At 40.8% G+C, this 13,577-nt stretch overlaps 1 protein-coding gene across 2 annotated transcripts in view; it reads right to left on the bottom strand.

Annotated features, from left to right (window-relative positions):
- Nucleotides 1-13,577, bottom strand: part of LOC306862703 (uncharacterized protein) — a 36,801-nt gene that overhangs the window by 1,880 nt on the left and 21,344 nt on the right. The window contains exons 1-4 of one of the 2 annotated variants that reach the window (XM_079405625.1): nt 2,293-2,387; nt 1,652-1,972; nt 1,249-1,560; nt 930-962 (exon numbers count right to left, since the gene is read on the bottom strand). In XM_079405625.1, the coding sequence (XP_079261751.1) occupies nt 930-962; nt 1,249-1,560; nt 1,652-1,972; nt 2,293-2,353 (727 nt within the window). In that variant the 5' untranslated portion in view covers nt 2,354-2,387. Of the gene's footprint in view, nt 1-929; nt 963-1,248; nt 1,561-1,651; nt 1,973-2,292; nt 2,388-13,577 lie in introns of those variants that run through there. The other variant, XM_079405624.1, reaches the window with a different exon arrangement.

Genomic DNA, 13,577 nt, shown 5'->3' with positions numbered 1-13,577 from the left:
CATCATATCTCCGCATCAGAATGTTATTGAGACTTCAGAGCAGGCTTAATTTAACTCACAGCCAATAAATGGTGAAATTTCAACTTCATAACCACGCCCTAGCAACCACTGTCAAGAATCATAGCAACCCAAAGAGGGATATCTTTAAATCTGAATGTTATAGATACATGGGGTTGATTTATATCACTCAGCAGCCTTTGGACTATCAATACTTGCAGGTGCCAAGCCACTCCCTAGCAACCAAATAGAGTACCCTAGCGACCGTTTAACAAGCCCTATATCTCTGGATCAGAACAATGTACAGTCATGGGACCTGGCTCTTGTGACTCATGCTAACAAACATGACTTCCAACTTGCTAGCAGTGAATAGCTACATGCTATTGATAAATGAAGATGGTTCACTCCTATACTTATGAGTGGGAGAAACTGCAACGCTTAAAATGGAGGACTAGTCCCGCTTTCTAAATGAATCAGTAAGTCAATGCATCTGTTGGTTCGCATAGACACCTGAGACTCACACTTATGACTGCACATGTACATTGGCTGGTCTAGCCTGAATAATCCGCTTTTTTACGCTATTTAAGCATAAGGAACAACATTAATGGGGCAGTTCATTTCAGATTTTGCAGCTGATTTGAAACGTCATTTAATTGTGAGTTCAGCAGGCAGTTTTTGAGATTTCAGGAATTCCCAAATTCAGTTAGATAGGACTTGGTCTTGGATGGCCATATTTGCAATGCCTCTGGGCAGCTGAGCAGAGAATGTATGTATAAGCGGATGCATATTTAGAACCAAAACAAGAAATGATGGTATTGGATTTAATAATAAAAATAAATCTGTAGCAGATATCAACACACAGGGTGTCATTTTAATTAGCCAACAAACAAAGGGAACAAGACATATTATGGCTTAAAAGAAGCATCATGTACCTGTAATCACTGCTGTCGTTGAATCAGCTTGAGCTGTGAAGGATGAATGTTAGTTCAGATACATCAAACTGTAGATCATGACAATCATATTTAAACGTTGATCATCAAAATAGATAAAGTTTTTGGCCACAGTTCACTTTTTGGACTGTTAATCTTGACTGCAGTCAATTAGTTTGCAGCAGTGCTTTGACTTTGTCTTCTGTCAGACCGTAAAAAGCTTTTGCTCCTCGGTTTGTTCTGCTTCAATGATATTAATAGTCCTTATAGTGTTACTGACATTATGAGGGTCTAAAACGGTCTGATGAGATTGTTTCCTCACCTGAGATCTTGACAGTATATGTGGCTGAGCTCTTGACCTGATTTCTGTGAGTAACATTGCATCTCCACTCTCTGTTGTCTTCTTCATTCAGGAGTGTTGTATTCAGAGTGATGATACAGTGACCTGGAGCTGATATCTGATATCTGGAGTCTGATCTCGTCAGTTTAACACCAGCCTGATTCACCCAGAACAGCTCAATTCTCTCAGAACGGATCCAATCATCACAAGAGACTCCAGCATATGAATACAACTGACAGGAGAGAGACACAGAGCGGCTGATCTCAGTCTGTGAGGATGAGGATGATGAAGAGACTGAAACACAAATCACACACTCTTCAATCATCATCAGAGTTTTCATGAAGAATTTGCCCTTTTTAAATTGACCACATAATCATAAAATTACCACGAAGAACATGCAGATAAACATGAGCATCAGTTCCTTGTTTTTGGTTTCTATTCACTCCTGTCCATTGTTGGCAGGTGTAAAGTCCATAATCTTCTTTTGTGATGTTCTTGATCTTCAGAGAGCAGTCAGTCCCCAGACTCAGTCTCTCTGTGTCTTTCTTCTTTATCCCTAAACCAATCAGTTCAACTGCTGCTGAATCTCTGAATCTGTTATAGATCCATGTAGTTGATTTGCGGTCAGGAAGAGCATTATTACAGGATAGACGGACATTTCCACCAGAACTGATGAACACATGAGTCTCATCCTCTTCACTGGAACCTGAAACACAAGAACATTTGAGTGATCATCATGTTATATATTAATAAATTAAAACATAAAGCAGGTTCAAATCATAGTCTTTTTTCCTCACTTAATACAACCAACAAACTCTCCAGAATAAACTCTTTTTTTTTTCCTTATCAGAGAGCTGTTCAAACACACTTAATATGAAAATAATTCAGAGTATGAAACTGTCCAGTTTTAGTGCATTCTGGAATAATCCGGTATGAAACAAAAGAATAAACTGATCATGTTCAAATGAGCTCTTTCTCAGATTAATTCCAGTAAATGTCTTGTAGAGAGAAGACAGATGTCTTTACCTGTGAGAAGAGAAGAGAGAAAGATCAGTCCCAGCAGACACAAATCACACTTAGCAGACATTGTCTCTTTCTGTCAGTCTTCCTCTTTATGATATGCTCTCAACTCTTTCTTTAAATACTAGCAGCTCTTCCTGTGGTCATTCACTTCCTCTGATCGGAGTATTTTAAACTCTGCAGGATAGTGGGATGATGTTGGTGAATAAGTGCACGGTAGGAGTGAGATCGCCATTTTTCAACTCTTTCCTCCTGAATCATTGTTTAGACTTTGATGGCTTGATGCCAAAATGATTTAATCTCTGCAATGCTTTCATATATTGACAGCAAACTTTTGTCCGTCCCAATATCCACAATTGTAGTCATGGGCAGTTGAGAGCATGTATGTGACAGGAAGTTCAATTTTGCAGTTTAAGTTAATTTAATTACAAATTAAACTAAAACAGAAATGGTTGCAAAATGTATTGGTGCAAAGATTTTGTACAGTAACTAAATTAGAAGCACCAGAATTACTAAACACAGTTATCCACCTTATTTATCCGCCTTAGACTTCTGGTTCATTAGCCACTGATGGGAAATAACAAAGTGCAGTAAACGTAAAGTAAAGTAAAATTGTATGCACTACAAACCAGTGTGTTCATAATTAAGATAATACACTCAAATGATATGGTAAGACACACAAATTTGCAATCTCAAGCAGCAAAACGAGCCGTTTTGTACAGCTAAAAAATAGCTGGAAGCAGAAGACCCTGGAAACTAGGCGCATCTGCTCTTACGGGACAAATAAGGTGGATATAGGGACTACTGAACAGACATTCAGATGTTTCTCTGAAAGTGCAACATACTGTGTGTAAGCCTGAATTTGTACAGCTCTTTAAGTTTCTCTGTGGTCTCGTTGTGTTGTGGTTTGATTTCTAGAGTGTTCTGAAGCGTGTTGCTGCTGGATGTGAACTCGGTTAGCCTGCACTGGTTTAACACACAAGCTGGGTTTCCATCACCCTGTTTTAATGCACATTTTGAAGTATCGCATGAGAAACGAGTGATGGAAACACCAAATTCTGAATAAAAATCCCTTTTTTTTCACACTCGCTTGAGGTGGTTTTTGACTTGTGCGAAAAAGGGTTAATGCGAATAATGGAAGGTGGAAATGCATTTTGTGAATAAATTCCTCCAAGCGCATCAAAAAATCATGTAACTTTGCTCTATGAGACGGGATAACTTGACTAGCAGCGGACTGATCTCGTTCACAGCATCTGAAATGCTGTTATGGTCGTTCTGAAATGCCTGAGCAAAGTCTGTCATCAAAGTATTTCTGTATAAATGTCTTACACGACTGCGTTCCCAAACAGCAGCATTCACCTCTGAAAGCAATGACAGCATTTATTGTGTTTCAAGGCACAAGTCATTTTTCATATATGAAAATTATTATATTCAGTAGCTTACCCTAATTTTCTTAGTGTTTGGCTATTTAGTGCCAGTTTACCAGGAAGTGATGATTTTGTTCTCTTTGACTCTTTAGATGGAAACGGTGCTTGTTCGAAAAGGTTTTATGCAATATTCCAATTTTGTGCAGAAGTTAAATTGCAACTTTGGATGGAAACCCAGCTACTGATCTGAGATCATCTCTCAGTTTGGACGATGATGCTGTCACAAACTCAGATATCAGTTCCTCTTCTGTCTTTAAATGGGTTTCTACAACTGAAACTCAACTTTTTCCTTCTGTATCAATTTTTGCTACAGTTGCTGCAAACTTTTTACAAATTCACTGTTGCTGTCATTGCTGCTAGCTACCTAAAGCAGGGGTGTCAAACTCAGTTCCTGGAGGGCCGGAGCCCTGCAGAGTTTAGATGCAACCCTAATTAAACACACCTGATCTAGCTAATCAAGTCCTTCAGGCTTATTTGAAAACTAGGGTTGGAGCCCTCCAGGAACTGAGTTTGACACCCCTGCTTTAAAGTGTTTATTTCACTGATTTCATGTAATGCAGAGTTCTCATTTCAAATCTTCTCTTTTATTATGGCCACTAATTTTATGTATTAAATTTATATTAAATTCACACTCTGAGGGCTGCTTCGGGCTCAAAGGAGTACAATGATTAGTTATTAGATCGTACACAGGATTGTATTGTTGTGCACCTTCCCTCAAATAAAAAAAAACTCCTACTATAGGGGTCAAAATAGAACTTTAAGTAAATATGAAATGCTAAATACTATAAAATATAGTAAATAAATAAATAATTGTAATTAAATCGTATTATTTACAAATTACAATTGTAGCTCTGGAGAGTTACCTATGGCCATGATTTTATTAATACAGTTGTCTGATTTTATGCTCTCGAGCATTCAGAAATCACACAATATAAAGTGAAGCAGTTTTACTACGAAAACCGTGGTGGCATTTATAACATGTAATGCTGGGGGAAAAAAAACAATAGACACCATCACAAATTTAGTAATGGTTTTACTGGTTATAATGGGACTTGTATTGGTTTTAAAGGTTTAGTTCACCCAAAACAGCGTGTCATCATTTACACGACCTCATATTGTTCCAAACCTGTTTGAGTTTCTTTCTTCTGTTGAACACAAAAGAAGGTATTTTGAAGAATGTTGTAGCCATTGGCTTCCACAGCATGAAAAAAATACTACTGTCCAGTTTTCAGTGCAAGGCTTGGACTTTTGTGACTCAAATGTTTTGTAACTTGTCAAATCCAGTTGTCTTTTTTTACTGCTTGATTTATAATGGATTTTTTTGGCAGATATGGTCATGTTTTGAGAGGTCATGTCCATGTTTGTATTGAAGGGACTCAATGTAATGTCACTGTGATGCATATGGCTTAACATGCTAGGCCAAGCAGCTCATCTTCAATAGTGCTTGAACACGCTGACTTGATGCTAGGCCAAGTACTGTTTTTCTGCCATGGTATTCATGTTTTGTTTTTTTTAATCTGGCTTTTCTTATGTATCTATAGCTCTGATCGCAAAAATATACCCTTGCAATGAAAACGGTATTCATATTTCTATGGTCACCCTTAGTGCTTCACTTCTCTTTATTTTGAGGGAACCGTTCCTTTTTCAAAACCTTATAGTTTATGAAGTTTCCTCTGTTCCTAAGTTCTTCTAGCTACTCCCTCCAACTTCTTGAGCCTGCACGGAGACTTAGAGCCTTTGAGTCCAAGTTCGTAACCAATTGACTTAGGAGCCGTTTATTAATGTCTTGATAGTTTTATCTTAGGTTGCTACTTGTTTTTGTAACTTTCATTTTACACATGATGTGGATTTGACTGTACTCTGAAACTTTTCTAGTCTAAAATGTCCAATCTGTGTTAAGTTCAAGTACAAAATCCACCCAGTGGATCTGAGTCCAAGCTCATTCATAATTGCAGTCCGCATCCAAGTCCCCCAACTCTATTTGCTATGTCAGCTTCCTCTTTCACATGAGTTTTGAAGGGCTGAGCTATTTTGAAATGAGCTTTCTTGCAAACAAAGCATAAATTATGCCCTCCTCTTGCTACAGTGGTTGAGTGGAGCAAGGGTTTGGCTCTTAATTTTCCATTGATGTCACTGGTGTCACCGGATGTTTCCATAGAGCAAGTGCATAGAGTTAACCAATAGTGAGTCTTCAGCAGCCAGAAACTGTGAATTTGCAGATCTGTTAAATGGTTTGTCATCTTCTGTATCAGTTTCTGAGGCTGGAACATATTCTGGATCACTTTCCTCATCTAATCGTCAAGAACAAGTGAAGAGAAAGAATCAAAGTACAATGACGAGAACAAAACATAAGGTATACATAATATTACAGGCTACATGACAACCTACATGAATTGAACTTGTTCTTTTAAATTCTGAAATTAACCTCGCATTTCACCTTTGCTGTTTTTTATAACTTCATAAATACTGTATCTGCCATTTTTGACCAGAAAAATCCATTTTCTTTTCATTTGTGGATTTTGTAAAAACTTAAATATTATTATATTTTTAATCCTTAATGTTAGTTTACCTTTAATTACCGTAATGCTTATTTTCTGTACAGGCCCTGTCATGGATGAGGTGACCATTTTAGGTGGCTATATCGCTAAACAATATGCTATTTTAGCTAACAGCTTTAAACTTCTTTTCCATTATATTATAAATCCATTTCAATTTTTGATTAACAGAAAAGTGCCTTGTGTAATTTATTATTGTTATATACTAGTCCAGGATTCGGCCTTTGCTTTCTACAGTCACCATTCATTGTGTAACTTTTGTATTAAAGCCCTGCGCTGGACTGTTTTCTAAGTCCCGCTCCCACTGAATTTCTGACAATTACTGCCTGCTCCCACAAACATTCTAATATTGCATATAATTTTTGCATATCAGGGAGCCGCTATCAATTTGCAGAGTATTTAAATCTCTTTTGAATGAGCACTCACTGTTCACATATTTTGAGTATTGATATTTGGGATATGGTCATTGCGCTACTTTTGGGGGGTATTTTAACCCTCCTCAAACCCATCCATCCACCTTCTCCATCTCCAACTTCTGGCACCCCACATTAAGAAACACAACACCCAGATGCGACAAGTAGTGTGTGCTCAGAGACAATTCAACTTCAAACTGAGCCAAACCAGAATGACTGTTGAGATGGCTTTTGGTTGACTTAAACAAATGTGGAGATGTCTACAACAATAGGAAGAAACACAAAGGATGACAAAGGAAGATGGCGGTGCGATCGATCGCTGCGGCTGCTCCGGGTCCCAAAGACGGTGCTTTTATGTCGTTTAATGTCGTCTGTTCGTCTCCAAATAGTGTCAGTTTACCGCTAACTCTTAAGGAAATCACCCCAGAATTCATCTATGATCGCCAAAGTCTTTTGGATATCAGCAACGCTTACGTACACTAACTCTCGTCGGCGGCTACTGAGAAGCTACGAGGCCTTTGTTTACTGCTGGAGCCGGACCTCGAGACCGCGGCCTCACCTACTGACGCTACCCGCACAAGGCAGCGTCGCAAGCGGTGTGAGAGAGGACGGAAGCGCGGTAAGCGCGGAGGTATACGAGCTAGGCTAAGAGCTAACCCCTCAAGACCGGCTCTTCCAACACTCATGCTCTCAAACGTTTGCTCTCTGGAAAACAAACTGGACTTAATTCAACTCAGTCGATCTACACAGCATGAGGCAAGGGACTGTTGCGTGTTTGTTTTCACCGAAACATGGCTAAACGACAACATCCCGGACTCCGCCATTCAATTGCACGGGCTAACCAGCTTCCGAGCGGACAGAGATTCTTCACTGTCTGGTAAGACACGCGGAGGTGGCTTGTGTGTGTATATCAACAAAGACTGGTGTAACAATGCTGCGGTATTATCAAAACACTGTTCATCGCTGGTGGAGTTTATGGTTGTGAAGTGTCGACCGTTCTATCTGCCGCGGGAGTTCACGGCCATTGTTATCGTTGCGGTTTACATCCCCCCGTGTGCAAACAGTAAGGACGCGCTTCGTGAACTGTATAGCGCCATCAGTGAACAACAAACAAAAAACCCCGACGGCTTTTTCATCATAGCCGGTGACTTCAACCACGCAAACTTAAAGACAGTTTTGCCAAAGTTCTACCAACATGTGAACTTTGCAACAAGGGGAAACAACACACTGGACTTTGTTTACACAACAGTTAAGAACGCTTACAAGGCTGAACCCTGCCCCCACCTCGGGTACTCCGACCACATCACTGTTATGCTAATCCCAGCATATAGACCACTTCTCAAACTCACCAAACCAGTTCAAAAGCAGATCACAGTATGGCCAGACAATGCCACCTCAGCACTACAGGACTGCTTCCAGGACACAGACTGGAACATGTTTAAGCATGTTACATGAAACGTTGGTGCATTTCAACACTGTACAAATAAACAACACCGCTTTTAGTTGGTTCTGCGATTGAGGAACACGCTCAAAACTATTCTTTACCCACAGATTTATTTCCCATTTAATCACTGAAGTTTTGCGTAGTTCGTCTAACAGTGGCTGAGATTCAGGAGTATAGCTATTGACTGACCTGGAACCCGCAGGACATCACTTCAGCTATAAAACCAGGCATTACAGAAAGAGAGGAAAACACTAAATTTCGACCTTATTGTACGATTTCAGATGTTAACTTTAAGTTCACTTACTGCAGTTTGAGAAGCTCTTTTGCTCCAGTTACAGCCTTCTCTGCCTTCATTCAAGCGGGGCGCGTGCAGCTGACGTCACGCACACACTAGTCTCAGCTCAGAAGCTTCTCTCATCCGCGGCAATAGAAAAAGATTAAATAACTTGGTTTATGCTCACAATTTAGATTACTCTGCCCGCATTCTCCACCAAATGTAACGTAATTAAAAACCTAATATTAATATGTAATTTAAAGCAAATAGTTTAATTTAGCTCAAAGGGAATCATTTGTAATTTTATAGGGAATTTGAACAGAATCACTGTTTTACAGCTGATCACTGAACGAGCCTTATAACAAACTCTGCACTGGATATTAAAATCCAAAATATAGTGAAAACACTATTTAATAGCACAGTAACAAGATCGACAGTTTAAGACATTAACTTGTGGGCACAAAACACAAGATACTTCTCTTTTCAATATAAATAAGATTTTTATTTATATAAACCTAAGGCATACTAATCTGACACATGAACACAAGCATTCACACATTCACACGTTGCAGAAAGAGAGAAAGTGAGGAAAGGATGAGTTTAAGAGAATGAAAATGTGAAATCCCAAGTTTATATCAATATGTTCAATTGCATAGACCTGAACAACCATCAATCACTTATTTAACCCTCGCTTTGAGTTTCTCAATGAGGCTAAAATTTATATTAAATACACCTATTAAGTTAGAACCTGGAGGTGTTACTTGCTTGTGTTGCCTGTGTTAAGGGGTTTCCTTTGTGTCTCGTCGTTGTTGCAGACAGGGGGGTTCCGAAGTGTCTGATTGGTTAAGAGTTCAATAGTCTTTGAAGTGACGTCTTGGGCGTTGGCTGAGGATGCGGAGTTGGTCTGGTTGAAGTTTGAAGCGAGTGCAGTCGGAGCTGGACTTTGCAGCAAACTTACATTAGAACACGAAACTCCACGGCAAGAAATGGAAACAAATTACGCCATAATTTTTGCTCATAAAGGTAAGAGTAATACATCATTCGTAACTTATTTGTGTGCACTCACAATGTCAACAAAACGTTGTGCTTTTATCTTGAACAGGAGTGCTTCACAAAAATCAACATAAAGACAGCGAATACATGCCTCACCGACATGATAAATATATCTACAGGTCCTTCTCAAAAAATTAGCATATTGTGATAAAGTTCCTTATTTTCTGTAATGTACTGATAAACATTAGACTTTCATATATTTTAGATATTTTAGTTACAACACAACTGAAGTAGTTCAAGCCTTTTATTGTTTTAATATTGATGATTTTGGCATACAGCTCATGAAAACCCCAAATTCCTATCTCAAAAAATTAGCATATCATGAAAAGGTTCTCTAAACGAGCTAATAACCTAATCATCTGAATCAACTAATTAACTCTAAACACCTGCAAAAGATTCCTGAGGCTTTTAAAAACTCCCAGCCTGGTTCATTACTCAAAACCGCAATCATGGGTAAGACTGCCGACCTGACTGCTGTCCAGAAGGCCATCATTGACACCCTCAAGCAAGAGGGTAAGACACAGAAAGAAATTTCTGAACGAATAGGCTGTTCCCAGAGTGCTGTATCAAGGCACCTCAGTGGGAAGTCTGTGGGAAGGAAAAAGTGTGGCAGAAAACGCAGCACAACGAGAAGAGGTGACCGGACCCTGAGGAAGATTGTGGAGAAGGACCGATTCCAGACCTTGGGGGACCTGCGGAAGCAGTGGACTGAGTCTGGAGTAGAAACATCCAGAGCCACCGTGTACAGGCGTGTGCAGGAAATGGGCTACAGGTGCCGCATTCCCCAGGTCAAGCCACTTTTGAACCAGAAACAGCGGCAGAAGCGCCTGACCTGGGCTACAGAGAAGCAGCACTGGACTGTTGCTCAGTGGTCCAAAGTACTTTTTTCGGATGAAAGCAAATTTTGCATGTCATTCGGAAATCAAGGTGCCAGAGTCTGGAGGAAGACTGGGGAGAGGGAAATGCCAAAATGCCTGAAGTCCAGTGTCAAGTACCCACAGTCAGTGATGGTCTGGGGTGCCATGTCAGCTGCTGGTGTTGGTCCACTGTGTTTTATCAAGGTCAGGGTCAATGCAGCTAGCTATCAGGAGATTTTGGAGCACTTCATGCTTCCATCTGCTGAAAAGCTTTATGAAGATGAAGATTTCATTTTTCAGCACGACCTGGCACCTGCTCACAGTGCCAAAACCACTGGTAAATGGTTTACTGACCATGGTATTACTGTGCTCAATTGGCCTGCCAACTCTCCTGACCTGAACCCCATAGAGAATCTGTGGGATATTGTGAAGAGAAAGTTGAGAGACGCAAGACCCAACACTCTGGATGAGCTTAAGGCCGCTATCGAAGCATCCTGGGCCTCCATAACACCTCAGCAGTGCCACAGGCTGATTGCCTCCATGCCATGCCGCATTGAAGCAGTCATTTCTGCAAAAGGATTCCCGACCAAGTATTGAGTGCATAAATGAACATAATGGCCATTATTTTATTGGTCGGATGAAATATGCTAATTTTTTGAGATAGGAATTTTGGGTTTTCATGAGCTGTATGTCAAAATCATCAATATTAAAACAATAAAAGGCTTGAACTACTTCAGTTGTGTTGTAACTAAAATATCTAAAATATATGAAAGTCTAATGTTTATCAGTACATTACAGAAAATAAGGAACTTTATCACAATATGCTAATTTTTTGAGAAGGACCTGTATAGAAAGCTTTAAATTACTACTTAACGAAATAAATAAAAACAAAAACTATTTAATATAATCGTTATCCGTGAAGATGCACTTCTCTCTAAAGGCGCGTCTAACGAGGAGATGATGAATCCTTACTATTTCCCCCCGGACACATTCATGGTAATTACTTTTGCTGGGGCTTTTGCTTTATTGTGTGTATTTGGGGAAAGCCGATTAGTCACCAGAAGAGACGGACTACAGCTGCGTAAGTGTTTTGAATAACTTGGTTGCAGTTCTGTTGTTTAAATAATTTACTTGCTACTAGGAAGGAATAGTTCGTTTCCTACCTATTTCTACTCTGCATTTTCGTTGTTTTCTCTGTTAATTGCACTTACTGGAAATTAGAATAATTTGCGCCTCAGCTGAGAACGAGCCTTTGTGATTGTGCAAAGTGTTATTTTCGTCTTGAGCTATTTAGCAGTCCTTTAACCTTATTGGCTGGGCTGATCAGAAGCCGGCAACAGCTGTTTTCACTCTAGTTTCTTAGACTGTATTTATTTGATGTCAGAGCTCCGCGTCAGCGGAAGCGTTCAGCCTCCTGTGAAGACCAACGAGTGTAAAGACAGACGACTTTTTCCTGCGCGACTTTGACCGAGCAACGACACCGAGCGCACACTTAAGTATCCTTTATATCTGTCCTCACGCTTTCCTATCCTCTATCATGTGTTTCCAAACCATTCCGGTTCTCTCTCTACCTCGCTCTAAAAATACATGCAGAAGGTCACGTAACCCTGCCAACCTGCGCACTATCTCTACATCTTCCACTGCACCTCTTTCTTTCTCTGTAGGTCTTTGGAATTGCCAGTCAGCTGTCAACAAAGCCGACTTCATTTCTGCATTTTCCTTACATTCCACACTCAGCATCCTGGGCTTGACTGAGACCTGGATTCGTCCAGAAGACTCGGCAACCCCAGCTGCTCTCTCTCACAATTTCTCTTTCTCTCACACCCCTAGGCAAGTTGGCCGGGGTGGGGGCACTGGCTTGCTCATTTCTAACAATTGGAAATACTCTACCCACTCTCCCCTAGGCAATCTCAACTCATTTGAATCGCATGCTGTTACTGTGACAGCTCCTATAAGACTCCAGATTGTGGTAATCTATCGTCCGCCGGGCCAAATACCACCAACCTTCCTAGACGAGCTGGACGGACTGCTGTCGTCTTTCATGGAGGATGGCACTCCACTCTTAGTCTTCGGCGATTTCAACATTCACCTAGACAGGCCTTATGCTACAGACTTCCAGTCACTCCTAGCTTCATTTGATCTCAAACGCCTCACCACTACTAGCACGCACAAATCTGGTAACCAACTCGACTTAATTTATACACGCAATTGTTCTACAGATAACATTCTGGTACAACCACTCCATATCTCTGACCATTTCTTCATTATATTTACTTTACGTTTTGCTACTCAGGTGCCACCATCTCCCTTACCGGTTACTTTCAGACGCAACCTACGCTCCCTTTCCCCCTCCCTTCTTTCCTCTGTAGTATCCTCCTCTCTTCCCTCGCCTACCCATTTCCCTTCTCTGGATGTAAATGCAGCCACTAACACTTTATGCTCTACCTTAACCTCTTGTCTAGACGACATCTGTCCTCTCTCCTCTAGGCCAGCACGGGCTGCTCCTTCTAACCCCTGGCTATCCGATGTTCTTCGAGAGAATCGGACCAAACTCAGAGCGGCAGAGAGAAAATGGCGCAAATCAAACGATCCGTCGGACCTGAGTAGGTATCGGTCTCTGCTTTCATCTTTCTCTACTGAAGTCCACACTGCCAAATCCTCACATTTCCACAACAAGATCACCAGCGCTCCAGACATGCGTAATCTCTTCAGAATCTTTAATTCTCTCCTCTGTCCCCCTCCTCCACCTCCCACCACTTTGATAACCGCTGATGACTTTGCCTCTTTTTTCACAGACAAAACTAGAACAATCAGTAACCAGTTCTCAACTCCACAGGACCTCCGATCAACCACATCCACTGCTCTAGCTCCCATCTTCTCCTTCTGTCCCCTCACCGAGGCAGAAGTATCCAAACTTCTCCTCTCCAGCCATCCTACAACATGTCCTCTCGACCCGATCCCCTCACATCTTCTCCAAACAATCTCTCCCACACTCTTACCGGCACTCACACACATTATCAACACATCTCTCCTCACAGGCATCTTCCCCACAGCATTCAAGCAGGCTCGGGTAACCCCACTGATCAAAAAACCTACATTAAATGCTTCTCTTTTAGATAACTACAGACCTGTCTCTCTCCTTCCATTCATAGGGAAAACACTCGAACGAGCTGTCGTCAACCAGCTCTCGCGGTTTCTTTCACAGTACAACAAACTGGATGCTAAACAGTCAGGTTTCAGGAGTGGCCGTTCAACAGAGACTGCGCGA

The sequence above is a fragment of the Barbus barbus genome (genome assembly GCF_936440315.1).
Source record: "Barbus barbus genome assembly, chromosome: 4".
NCBI lineage: Eukaryota > Metazoa > Chordata > Actinopteri > Cypriniformes > Cyprinidae > Barbus > Barbus barbus.
Note: the sequence above shows the minus strand (reverse complement) of the source record. Positions and strands in the feature narration are given on the sequence as shown.